Here is a 13861-nt window from a genome sequence, read left to right as displayed (position 1 = left end):
ATCTTAATTTAAAGACCTCATAGTACCTTATTGCCCCAATAGAGGACTTCAGTGCTGGTTTACTTCTGGTTCTTAGGGTATTTAAAAGTAGAATGGGAGAAAGAGTCTTCAGCTTTCAGGCCCCTGAACTGCTCCCAGTTTGGATTCAGGAAAAAGACACGCTCTACTTTTAGGATCACACTTAAGACTTTGATAAAGCTTATAGTTACGACTAGATCGGGTGACCCTGAAGCCTTCTTTAGTTACGCTGCTAGGCTTAGGATACTGTGGGCTTGTCATGATGCACTGAGCATTCTTCCTTCCCACTGTTGCCCAAGTCAACCATCTGTCCTCTGCTTTGGTCTACTGCAATCCACACACATAATGCAGCAGACATGAACACAGGATTAAGCAGTTTTCACACAGGGACTCCATCCCTGAGCTTTTCTAGACATTACTTGACGGAGATGCATTTGAAAACACAAATATGCAACCCAGTCAAATCAGTCATAGCAACTCTCTAGTATGATGTAGGTCAGTGTGGCGTGAGATTGAGTAAAATTGTGATGGTATGAGACAGGGCAGGGAATAATAATAGTAGTTGCAGGTAGCAAGTGGTCATCATGTGTCCTGCATACCTGTATCAGCATAGTCCAAAGCCCTTTCCAGACTGCAATACAATTAACCAATATAAAGGCTTGTTTTTCGAAAAAGCTTAGTGTTTGGGCACCACTTTAGTCTTGACGTGCAGAGCGCAGATCCTTGGAGGCATGGTTTATGGTGAGGGATTAGAAAAATAGTCTGGTGCACTTAATTAAACATGTCTGTAGCTTAAAGCCAGTGCACCATCTTTGGTGTTTGGCTTGGAAGTGACCCTTTTCACACATTTTTTTCCCCCTCTCTTTATCGCTCTCTCTCTCGAGCTTTGTCACAGACACAAACACAGCATCACCTCAGGTGCTTTCTGTCTCCACTCCAATCGAGAGAAAACATTGCCATTGTACATCAAAGCTGTGCTCACTACACTCGCCCCACTGTGCTTTACAATGCTTGCCTTTTGTTGTTCTGTCAAGGGAGATGAATACTATAGTATTACACTGTTAAGGAATAGAAAGTCTCTATTTTTATGTGAACCAGGGCTGCAAAACTGGATAAAACAGATACAAGAAAACAATGCTAATAGGTGATGCCATGGAGCGGGGAGAGGTTGTACACAGAGGTTTGGGTTATGAAATTTACAGAAAACAAGGTGCACAGTAGAGCAGTGTCATGTGTTTGGAGTGCAGAGAGGTGTGCAAAGTGAACAAGCTCTGCACTGTTATCGAAGGGAGTTAAAGTAGGCATCAAGGAGTAGAGAAAACAACCCAAGTCTGCTATTTAAGCGTGAAGAGGAGAGAAAATAGGGAATTTAGCAGGAACTCGATGCAGTAGGGATTCAGTGTTGTTTATCATCATTCACTGCAATCATTACGATGGAATAATGATCTAAAATTAACCTGATTTCACTGCTGTGTTGCTAAATTAAGAAAATGCTAATTAAAACAGCAACTCGCATAATGCAATCATTAAAAAAAAGTTTAAATAGGAAACACTTAAGTAGGAAAAACACCACCTGCCATTTGTCTGCAGAGATCATGTGTGATGCAGGAATTGGTAAGGCACATCACGTCCTGCTGTAGTAATCACTGATTTGTTGATTAGTGGATATTGTACAGTTGTATCTTAACATCAACAGATTAAATAACACTTCACATTCAGAACAGATTCACTGTTGAGATTAAGTGTTAAATGTGCATTTTTATGTAATTTTTAACATGAAATACATAAGTTATCATAAAATATGTTAACACCAACCTTGTTCTTTAATGGTGTCTTCATAAGGCATTTGGAAACACTCTTCTGGTTCCACCTTATTTTTCTTTTTTCTATTTTAAAGCCCTGCGAGTGAAAAATGGACCACCCATGATTATTGTCATGGAGATTGATTCAACAATTTTGGCTCTGTATAGGAGAGAAACTGAAGTCATGACAGAAAATAAAAGTGACATGTGAAAAATTGCTTATAGAGAGGAAGGTCCTGTTAAAGAAGGAAGTTTCTTTCATTGGTTTTTAGGCAGCTTAAGATTTATGGTTGTGTTGTGACACTTCTTATTGATTATATAAAAATGCACAGTATGCTATGGCAACTACAAATTTCAATGTATCTATTTTTTTTTCGTTTTTCAATTAGTCTTTTGGTGCTTTAATACACACCCTAAAACTTCCATGACATGGTTTTTGGTTTTGTTTTGTTTTTTGTTTTTTTTTGTTTGTTTTTGTTTTCTGGTTTGGTTGTACTCGCTACAATGGCACATTCTGTGTATACGCAAAAGGTATCAAAAACCCTTACTAACACTTACAGTGCTTTTAAACAAGCAGGCCCCAAAAGCAAGTCCCTGCTTGTTTGTTTGGCCTTATGTCAAGTGATTTTTTTTTTTTTTTTTTCCCCCATGAGAAGCAGTTAATACTCTCATTAATACAAACACCCAAAGCTTTTAATACGAGTTGACATGCTGGATATAATTTGGCGCTTTTGTGAAGACTATTGCCATCTGTGTGCTGAATGCTCGCGCTCCAGCTCGGCTCATGGGAACAGTCGGATGCTTTTCTGCTAGAGCAGCAGGAATTTTAGTATATTGCTTTCAGAGGGTTAAACAGAAAACTTTCTAAACTCTGTTTTCAGGTGACTGCGTGCACCTGAATTGCACAAGCTCAGCATATTAACTTGTGGCTTGTGTGCATGTAATCATATTTTGTTTGGGCAACGCAGCAACAAAAAAGCATAATTTTAGTATTTTGGGGCTGTGTGTATTTGTAATTATAGTTTAAATAGATTCACTCTACAGGCACAGAGGATTTGGAACTTTAATCACAGGCTATGTAGTACATAAACTGATCTTATAGAGGGGAAAAAAACTTTAAAAGATGCTAAAAAGGTACTGAATGCTAAATGCCCCAATATAAGAATTGAAGTACGTAATGATAGTAGGATGCTTAAGCCTGCCTGTGATTTTGTTTAATCTCATCCACAAATCCCAAACTTAAAAGCACAGTGCTGGATAGTGTAGTATCACTTTAAAACCTCATACTCGAACATTTATTTGGCTTTACTTTTGGATACTTCTGTTTATGTTTCTTTTGGGGTCTGCTGCTCAGACTCAATGGAATCATCAGAAAACGGGGCTGGATTTTTAGGGATGTTATTACTAGAGTTGGCTGTGTTTGTTCTCTGGTTTAGATTGTGCTTTGCAGCTTTGGAAAAGTTGAATTTGATAAAGCCTCCTCTGTCTTCAGATGTTCAGTCATATGGTGTTGTGATAGCAGGCCGGGTTCTATTTGTGTGGTCTGAGTGTGCCTTCTTCTCAGTTCTATTTTGAGAAGACAGCAAGAAGCGCTTTTGGTGTTGTATTCGAGCTGTCCTCGAGTGGTTTGAGTTTGGTGCTTTTTTTTTCTTCTTCTTCTTCTTCTTTTTATTATTTTGATGGCATCCATGTGTATAGCGCCCATTTATTTTCCTGAAACTGAAGAGCACTCGCCAACCTCAATACGGAGGCAGATGAGCTCGTGTCATATACCACACCCTCTGTTGAAGGGCTGTGAGAGACAGAAAATGTACTTTGTGTGTGAGTGGGTGATGCACTGAAAGCCTATCGAGAGGATGTAACATATTGCTGTTTAACAACGTAGCTGCCACACTTTTTCAGCCTGCAAAACTGGGGTAAATGAGACGGCAGCAGGCATACATGTGGAAAATATTGTCAACACTGACTGTATGTGAAAGGCATTGAATGCTGCTCTGGCATGGTTATGTTGCTGGAGACGAATCGTTCTGTGAAGAGGACCATTAGGCCTCGTTAAATTGCAGAGCCTTGTCCAGAGTGGCTGTAGCAGTGAATCTGGCTTCCTCATGTTTCAGTCTGTTCAGTGCACTCCAAATGCTTCCGACACTGATCGCCAGCAGGGAGTAAAGCGGTCCTCCTTCCTGTGAGAAGCAACTATTGCAAACAGTGTGGAGTGGAGGGGGGAGGTGGAAGTGTTCTCCCATTGGCTGAATTTTGGCTAGCTTTGACCTGAATGCTGAACACGGAAAGCTCTGCCAGACATGTTGTTTTTTTTTCTTCTTCACCCTTTAAACATCCTCTCTTTTTTCATAATCCACTTTTACTTTCACCCTCTCTTTGTGCACATTTGAAAGGGCCTCTAACACCCCCTTAGAAGGGAGTTGTGAAGTGCTGGTGAAGCCCAGCTCAGCAGTCTGCTGCTCATCTTTTCTCTCATAACTCTCTTAGCTGAATAACGGGGGGTTATGAGAGAAGCACTCAAATGTGTGGCCCCCCCCCCCCCCCCCCCCCCCCCCTTCAAATTCACACTCGCCTAAATTGGTTTATTTTCTTTTCCTGTATATTTGTGTGCGTTCATGCAGAGAGAGACCTTTTTGTTTAGCCACCTGTCTTGTTTGTTAATAATACCAAGGAAGTAATTTGATCCTATTAAATGGCAATTCTTTCTAATTTTCTTTCTTTAGCAGATCCTGTTTTTAAGCTCAGTTCACTGTATCAAAAAAGGCATTCAGACTGATTTCTGTATTAACTGCCTTGATGGATTTCATTGCAACAGCAAGAGCGATGTGGGTATCACAGTGAGCTGTGATACAGCTGCCACTGTGTCATACGTGATAGCTGACGGAGGATGACAGATTTTATTTGAAGCAGCATTGCCATCACTCTGCCTGATGCAAGGATGGCAAAGAGACAGAAATTGGCCTAATGGTTGATAGGTGGTGCAGTGCTCATGATAGGATGGTGGGGGAAAATGGTCACATATTATTCAGTTACTCTGGTGCAATGTGTAACCACTTTGTTTTGCGGCTGTTCAGCAGTTGTGCTTTGTATGTTTTGTATTTTCCAACAACTTAAAAAAAAAACCCCAGGACCTAAGCAGTGTCTGCACAGACATCTGGATGGTAGCTTGCAAGGCAGGAAGGCTGTAGCTGTTAGTACGGCTAACTTTAGTCCCAATCTCCACACTATTGCATCATGTCTGTGCAACGTTATACCTACAATTTAAAATGTGGTTTGATTAATGAAGAATGTGATTAACAGTTTCAAATGGGTCTTTAATGTTTTAATCAGGCCAGTGTGTCATTGTTACGGAGTTTATACTGATATTTAAGACTGTCTTAGTTTGGATTCGTTTTATTATTTTGGTTAGCCTTACTATTCGCTTATGTTTTTGCTCAAATACTCTCTGTAGTAAGCTGATATCAACAGATACATAAGGCTGACTCATTTTGCACTCCCCCATAACATGACGGTACTGTGGCTTTTTTTTTTTCTACCTGTTTGTCACTGCAGTCTCATCTAATAATCATCAGTTGTTCCTTAATGAGTACTCGCTGGGGTGACACCAGTGGGGTGGAAAAAAGTAAGCACATAAAGTTCAGTTAAGTGCAGCAAGACCTGCTGTTACGCTCTAGAGTCTATACAATGGATTATATGTGACACTGACATTTTGTGATGACAGCAAATCGGTTGAGGGAAGGAGCTGGTTGCATGTTCGCAGCTGTTAATTTGTTTGTCAAAAGTATAACCACGAATGAGCTCAGATCTAGGAATCAGTGTAATTGCTTTTTACTTGATTTGTTCAAATTTAGTTGCGCTACAAGCGTGAAAACGACTTTCAGCTCAAAGGTCTGAGTGAGTGTAACAACCACTCTTGTGTAGAAGTGTGGCCAGATTTATTGCTGTTGAACACTTCTTATGTGCTTTACAATATCTTAAAAGCGACAACTGTACAGCATATAACCAATCAGACTTCCTCGGGTTTAGTGTAATCATGCAACCGAAGTAGCTCGGCCTAGAAGCTGTAGCCTGGGGCAGATAAAGGCCACAGCACGTTCACATACCTCCTGTCTCCTAGAAGAGTTGACGTCACTGTCCCTCATCTTGTCATAAATCTGCCTTTTCACTTCAATTTCCTGCCCTCTCCAAAGAAGCACAGCTGCTGCTTTTCCTGAAAATCAAACTGTCCCTTCTGTCTCTTTTTTCCTACTGAATTCTTTGTAGTGCACTAAAAGTTGTCACCTCCTGGAAAGTTGAGTAATTTAACTTAGGGTGAACTTAAGCTATGACAGCGTTGCACAACCTTCCTCCTTTCCTTTCTTCTGTTGTCCGTGCTCAAGCCCGTGAAGAAATCCAGTTTGACAGCCTTAGTGACAACAAGCAGAGACACATTCATGAGTGCAGATTTCATCTGCTCAAACTGTTGCATTTCAGTTTTTATTGTTCTGTTGCAGAGACAGAAAGCGGCTATTAGATGCTGTCGTGCAGTGACACACAACCCTGCTTTCGGCTGTAACTGTAAGAATGTATTCTGTATCGGCTGCACTGTCTCTGCGGTCGTGGCCTAATTGAAGCAGAATTGAATCTCTCCGGTTGAAAAAACAGCCGGAGCTTTAGAGTGCTTCCATTTGCATTTCATAAAATGTAGCCTACCCAGAAGATATCAATCGTTCCACCAGTAATGGAATCTTTTTATACGGTCTAATTTGTGCAGCTCCTCTTCTCATGAGTCATAAATCTCTTTTGTGGTTGTTCTTTATCTGTGCTATGCCCTCTCATTAAAGACTAAAATGTAAATGATTATAGGCGTAAGGGAATATACAATCCCCCTGCATTATAAATCTGTGCTGCTGATTGTTTCCCTTGTGTCAAATCCATGTACATGCATACATATGCTCCCCATGCTTGTGCTTGTCTGTTTTGAACCCTGACCTTTGTTACTGCTGTAATTCGGTGCCTCACAATAGCTCCCTGATAGCCTTACATTAGATTAGACTGTAGATATCAAACAGGCAGTTTTATTTGATTAAGTTGCTTGGCAATAGATGACAAAAAAGCTTTATAACACCCCTTTCAACTGTCAATTATTTAACTTATCCGTATCTTCAAAAGGCTCCTTATAATCTCCACTAATTTCTCGTCAGTCATGTCTTGAAGTAATCGAGCTTCCACTTGTAGACTCCTTACTTGGCAGAGAGCTAAATATAAACTGGATTGTTAAGATGGTTCTCATACCATGAGGTGGCTTTTATCACAGAGCGGATTTTCACAAACTGGAGTAAAAAATTCCATCAAACATTCCTTATATCTCTGTGCAGATTTCCCCCAAATTTGGTTGCATCATAAGTGATTCCTTGTCAATGCCTCACGTCGAATGACCTTACCTAAAGCTTGGTGAAGTAGAGCATGTAATTGCTCACTGTCTGTCAGAAAAATCTAATAGGCAAAGTAATGTGGATGTGTGTGCGTGCTGAGGAGGGTGAATTCAAAATGAGCACACAAATTGATTTTGTGTGTTTGTTGTTTTCTACCAAAGAAGTCCTTTGAGAATTATTATTTATTTATTTTGAGGGGTTGATGTTTTTAGCACCGTTGTCCTGAAAAAGAAAAAGTTTGCCTGTAAGAATTTCATTAGCAGTTTGAAGAGTTGTTCTAGTCTCCATCCAATGAATTATCTATTTAAATTTTGATTAAATATGACTCACAAACATGAGATTGTCATATTTAGCTTGCTTACGTAATCTAGCCTTCTGATAGACTGGAACCCCCGTACAGGGTGTATGCAGAATAATGCCCAGTGTGAGCTGGGATAAGCGGTTTAATAACTTTGTGCAGGGATGAGTATGGATTATTTTTGTAATGACTTCTTATGTGTCACAGCAGTGCAGAGCCTCACATAAACTCACCTCTAAATTATCCTTTGCATTAGGGGGAAAAATACATATTTTGACATTTTGTAAAAGATGTTTTTGCAGTCTTTTGTTAGTAATTGTCATTGTTAATAATGTTGGACAGCAAATCTGGTTAATAAGTAACAAAATAACAACTTTATGGTTGTGATTCATAGATTAAATATAACTTGCCTAATGGCTGGAGTCAGGTGATGAGTCAGAAGCAGTATTTCCTTATAATAATTAACTTATGTGCTTACTAATAGCACATAAGTGAATGTGTATACTGATGTACACCATTTGTATGGCAGTTCGCAAAGAGTTTTAGTCCTTGGCTCACTCCAGGTTTCTCTTCCCCCCCCCCCACAGGAGGACTCCATGAAAGATGACAGAGGAGGTGATTGTTGTAGCCAAGTGGGACTACACGGCCCAGCAGGACCAGGAACTTGACATCCGTAAAAATGAGCGTCTCTTCCTCCTGGACGACTCGAAGACCTGGTGGCGTGTCCGCAACGCCTCCAATCAAACGGGATATGTGCCATCAAACTACGTCGAGCGCAAGAACAGCCTGAAGAAGGGCTCACTTGTGAAGAACATCAAAGACACTCTGGGTAAGAGGAATTCAGTCACACGCTGCTTAGAAGTCAAAGGTTGCCTTGTGTGTACAAGTTGCTACTGCCAGGAGATTATTCTCAGTAAAAGCAGAAAATCTCTGCATCCTCTTTTCAATACTCTGTGCGCCGTGGTGGAGGAGATAAGATGCGGTGTTAAACAGATATCTGTGTGTGTGCACTTGTGTTTGCTTGACTTCTCTCTCTCAAAAAAAGTAAAATGATTTCTTCACCATGTCTACCCCCTTGCTGGGAGCTGTTACTGTGCCCTGCAGGGATCTTGTTGAGTTGCCCATTGCTCTCAGCTGTCAGCACTCTTGTCTCTCAGTCCCCATTCGTGACTTGAATATATTAGAAATTACATGTTGCCATAGCTGTCAGCCTGTGACAGGGATTGCAGAGAATATAGTATGGCTAAATGAATTAAATACATTTAACATTCACCATTTAAGCACCCTGATCAAAAATAGAGGTTTTCTTTGTAATAGCCAATTATAAAAACAATATGGATGAAAGACAGCAAAGTTTGTCTGTTAGCATCAAGTTTGACAGACTTTTAAAAGAAAAATAAGTGTAATTCTTTTATGTGCTTGCCTGTCTTGCAATCAAGACATCAACAGAGATATAGTAGAGTTTACATGTGACCTCATGCATAATACAGCAGCTTAAAGTGGCATAGACTGAATATGTGGCACACAGGGCTTTCACACGTGCCGGAGAGCATTGACTTTAACTTTTTGTACAGTAGCGCATGTTGGTATTTTGAGACATTCCTAAATTAACGGTGAGCTCCTTAGTGCGGCTGCACAGTGGAATCTATTTCTGAGCTTTCAGCTACAGCTCCAAAATATGATCTGTGATGGCTGTCAGGCATCCTGGTATTTGTTTAATTTATTATAACTCGTAGCAAGACAAATAGTCTCACAATGGGGTCCTGTTAGAACACGCGCTAGTCGAATACTTGATATCTAAGTTATTTTTACATATTTCTTTTGGACTTTAGGAGTAGGGTGACAAAATGATTGGAGAGAAGTTGCCCCCCGGAGTACAAATGCCACAGAGGTGACCACCGAGAAAAATAGCCTTCACAAATGAGATGGCCGATCGCTTACAGATTTGTGGTGTGTCCTGGTAAACAGCCGACATCAAGAAATAAGCCTGCTCTTGTTTTTTTTGTAGCAGGAAAAGAGCCGGAGGCAGAGCAACACTGAAATTCATCTGTTTTGACACTTTTAGTATGACATACCTTTTTTTGTGAAGAAGAGACTGATATGGTGAGAAGGGGAAAAAATAGAAATGCCTGCTGTTAAATTTTAACGGGGGGATGATCAAGATGCGCAACTGGAATAAAAATAGTAACTGTGTGGCCCTGAAAGGCACCCATATTTTGATTTGAGGGGAGGACAGTGAAGTGGAGAATAGAGAAAGAGCTAAAAGGAGTCTAGCCTAATGCTCTGATTACTCTCAGCTCTGTGGCTACCAGCCCTCGGGGAAACTCTGTAGCCTCATGTGGGCTAGCGTGGCACAGCCTGCCACTGTCACCCTCATAAGAGTTCACTGTGTACAGAGACAATAGCATCCCCTCACTCACTCCCCCACCTCAGTATTGTTCCCATCAGCTCTTTTCTCCGTCACTGTAGGTCTCTGCTTTTCTATGATCAGTGGTTTAATTAGTGGAGAAATCAACCGCCTAATGGTTGTGCGAGAATGATGGATTACCTCTCTGTCCCCTGACTAAGTTACATATCGACTACATCATTATGGCCTAGTTCCATTTCAGTCTAAGTAGCGTGCTTCCAGCTAGTAGCTCTTTAGTGTTAAAAGCCAGAGAAAATTCAATAGGCGAGTACGCTGTCATGATGAAGTGATGAGCAATAGGTGAGGTCAGCCGCTAATGGAACTTACACACTGAAATGGAGAATCTGATTGGCTGGGAGCTTGATTATTTCATCCTCTCAGCAGCCTGGCCTTTTTCTTCTATTTTTCATCTCTTCAGTCAGTCCATTGTGTTTATGCAGCATGTTGGTAGTCTATAATTATTGTTATCTTCAGCTTTTCCTTTTCATTTTCTGTGCTTTAATGTGGCTGTATCATCAACATCACTCGAGGCAAAATTGAACTCTAAATGGCTGCGTGCTGCCTTGTGCCCCACTTTGCTCTCCCAGGAAATAAAAACAGTAATGACTGAAAGAATTCAGCTAAAGTCCTACTTAATCCTGAAACTGGGCCAGTACTCAATGTGCAACATATTGAAAAATTTGATTTCCGTCCACCTGTTTTTTTTGTTTTTTTGTTTTTTTTGTTGTTGTTATTGTTGTTGTCTGTTTGTTTGTTTGTTTGTACTGCTGCGATCAGTGAGTGATGGTGCGTGGGTGAATATGGAGCTGTGCAAAACACTTCTTCCTAGGGCTGCTCGATTATGGCAAAAATGATAATCACGATTATTTTCACTGAAATTGAGATCACGATTATTTGACAATATTTATTTAACCCTTTAAGACCTACTATAGAACGGAGTCCACCAGAGCTTATATTATTTTTTTTACATGCTGTAGTGCCATTTGTGGGAGCATTTCAAGTTGCTATACATCAATACAACTGTTATAGCCCATATTTTAATAATATGTATGCATTAAGTCCATAGTAATTACATAAATTGCAAAAAAGTGCAATAAACTACAAAAAAAATTGAAAATCGCTTTTGTTTTGTTTACATATATTTCTACTTGGAGAAATTTAAGAGGCTTATCCCTCAAAACTTTAAATACAATAAAGTTGCAAAAAATAGTTTCCCACCACAGGAAATTTATTTTGAGTGTCTTCATAGTTTTATTTTGGAGATACAGCAATTTTTATATACTGCAGGAAAAACAAAAAACAATCCTATGATGCAAATTTGCAAAGAAAACAGCATGTGCATCATTTCACTGTGGGAAGTGTTACGAACAGCTGATGGATCGGCAAAGCGTGTTTCTGGAATATTATGTTTTTGTTCCTGCAAGCGCTTTTTATGCAATTTTTGCAAAGCTATATGTGGAAGGAAACCGTGACCGAGGACAAGCTGATGGCATCAGATGTAAGTACAACTCCTCCGGTTTCATATGCAAAACAAATTATTGCGCTAGCTTACACGGTTCAGGTTCTACAGGGATTTAAAAATAGTTACGCAAAACGGAGCGTGCTGCTCTGACCGGCTTTAAAGGGTTAACAATGACTTTAAAAAATAATATAAAATAGTGTGCAACACCACTGAAGTTTTTTTTTTTTTTTAAACTCTCTTTTCAACCAACGGCAGTCACTCTCCAAATAACTTCTGCTTAGCTTTCCGGGCTTCCCTCGGGTCCTCTTAATCAGCGGTCTCCAACCTTTTTTGCGCCACAGACGGTTTATGCCCGACAATATTTTCACGGACCGGCCTTTAAGGTGTCGCGGATAAATTAGGGAGGGGCTAATAATCGGCTCAGTCATTTTTAATGATCGTTGAAAGCCCAGATCATAATCGTGATTAAAATTCGATTAATTGAGCAGCCCTACTTCTTCCTGTCTCAGGTTAAAAAGCGGCATACCCATGGCCCATTTCACTTCACTTTTTAATAAACATGGTCATTGTCAGTGCTACGTTAAATAGACCTGTGTCCTGCTTAAACTATACAAGCTTCAAAAGAATGTGCAGCCATTTCAAGCACACTTTATTAGTCCTCTAGGTCTTGGGTTCTAGCAACTTCTGTTCACCCATCTTTTTTAACACAACAGAGTAGGGCTGTTCGATATAATGATATATATCGAATGACGATATAAAAATGTCTATCGTTTCCTATTACGCTACCGTTTGTTTTGTGGTGTTGTGAAATAAACTAAGCAATGTTTTTTCATCGTTTTGATTGTCACTGTAGTGGCTATATTAATTTCTTAAAGTTCTCTCTTTCTCTTATATTTAATATAACCACACTACGGATGGACAAGAGCCTGTTTTTACGTGTTGTCGTTAGCAACAATGATGGTAAAACCATCACGTGGCTCCGCTGTCCGCTTGTTTGTTTTCCCACGTAAACCTTTCACAATAAAGCTCAAGATCCTTTTGAGACTTTTCAAAATAAACCGAATCACGTGAAAGAGTATGCAGAGAGTTTACGGATGAGAAGCAAAAAAGAGCCGTCAGGTGCTAAACAATAAACCTTAGACTCAAACGTTGAAAGAAAATGGTGGCCGTTACAACTTATGTCTAAAAATGTATAGTTTCATTCATGGACTCCAGGTAAAGGACACCCAGCTGGAAACACTTCACGCAAGTCGAGTTGCCCGAGATTCACAGAATTCACAGAAAATGTTACATTTTTGTGATTTATATCGTTGTCAGGACAATAAATGTCTTATATCGGGATATGAGATTTTTGTCATATTGCACATCCCTACAACAGAGTCAGATTACCAGCAACTATACTGAATATGTTTTGGCTCATGGCTCACTAGTGGTATACTGGTGTCCATAGCTGCTTCCCATGGTACTCATATCAACAGAGCAACGCTGCTATAAAAAAACACACACACACGCATTGCTCACATGTGATTCACTTCAACTACTCCTATATCATACCACTCGATGAGTCAGTGCCAATACTTTCCTCCAGGACCAGGTATTGCTTTTTGATTGTTGCACAGACTTGCTGCTGGGCAATGTTGGATTTTGTGGACTTATTTATTACAGTAACTTTCCCCTCAACTGTCCTCAACTCTAAGTTATAGAGTGAAGCAATATGCTGCAACATGCAGACACTGAGGCTTTCATCAACTCACTTCCCTCTGAGTTGAAGTCCTCTGGGCTTGAAAATAGAGTCTTCTTTCAGAAGATGAAGAGGTAGGTTAACTTTGGGAGTGAATGTGTGGGAGGAGAGAATAAAGCCTGCTGCTGCTCAAACCAGTAGGCCAGTGCCTTGAAGTGGAAATGACTAGGGGGGAAAAATGTGCACCTGAGTGCATCATTCAGTTATAGGTCACTTGTACATTAATGTTCCTAATGACTTAATAGAGACCCCTGACCGTGATCGGTTTTTCACGCATGTGCTCAAGAGTTCTTGGTGTGTGGCAACAAGCATTGCCAGAATCAACTTTTTAGTTCACTGAGCTGTTATTACAAAACACACAGAGAAAAATCTATACAGTGTCGATAGACATTGTTCACAACTGGGCTTTCTCACACATGGTGCTCAGCAGGGTATAGTCGGGCAGGTTCTTGGTACTGGAAGTACTCTGGTTTAGTTGGAGAAGCTGCCTGGTTAGAACATACAGGAGGGAGGACACATGATGCCCACTCGTTTGCTCTGAATTAGACAATTGTTGCTGGTGTTCTTAAATGGGCACAGTTAGTGATTACTCAGGGATTATACTAGAGATCTGTCAGGTTAAAGACTATTTGATGCCTATAGAAATACGGTGGTGCAGTGCATGTTTGAATGAGACTCTAGTCGATTGCCACCACAGCTTTTAACATAAAAGCAACATT

General features: G+C 40.2%; 1 protein-coding gene across 2 annotated transcripts in view; it reads left to right on the top strand.

The window, feature by feature from the left end:
• Positions 1-13861, top strand: part of LOC147311353 (cytoplasmic protein NCK2-like) — a 41350-nt gene that overhangs the window by 17599 nt on the left and 9890 nt on the right. For both annotated transcript variants that reach the window (XM_086266965.1, XM_086266963.1), the window contains exon 2: positions 8120-8361. In XM_086266965.1, the coding sequence (XP_086123091.1) occupies positions 8136-8361 (226 nt within the window). In that variant the 5' untranslated portion in view covers positions 8120-8135. The remainder of the gene's footprint in view (positions 1-8119; positions 8362-13861) is intronic.

Source organism: Aulonocara sp. 'chitande type north' Nkhata Bay, linkage group LG16 (genome assembly GCF_057382095.1).
Source record: "Aulonocara sp. 'chitande type north' Nkhata Bay isolate Kocher_YH1m ecotype deep benthic linkage group LG16, A_spYH_male_GT1.1, whole genome shotgun sequence".
NCBI classification, from domain to species: domain Eukaryota; kingdom Metazoa; phylum Chordata; class Actinopteri; order Cichliformes; family Cichlidae; genus Aulonocara; species Aulonocara sp. 'chitande type north' Nkhata Bay.
Note: the sequence above shows the minus strand (reverse complement) of the source record. Positions and strands in the feature narration are given on the sequence as shown.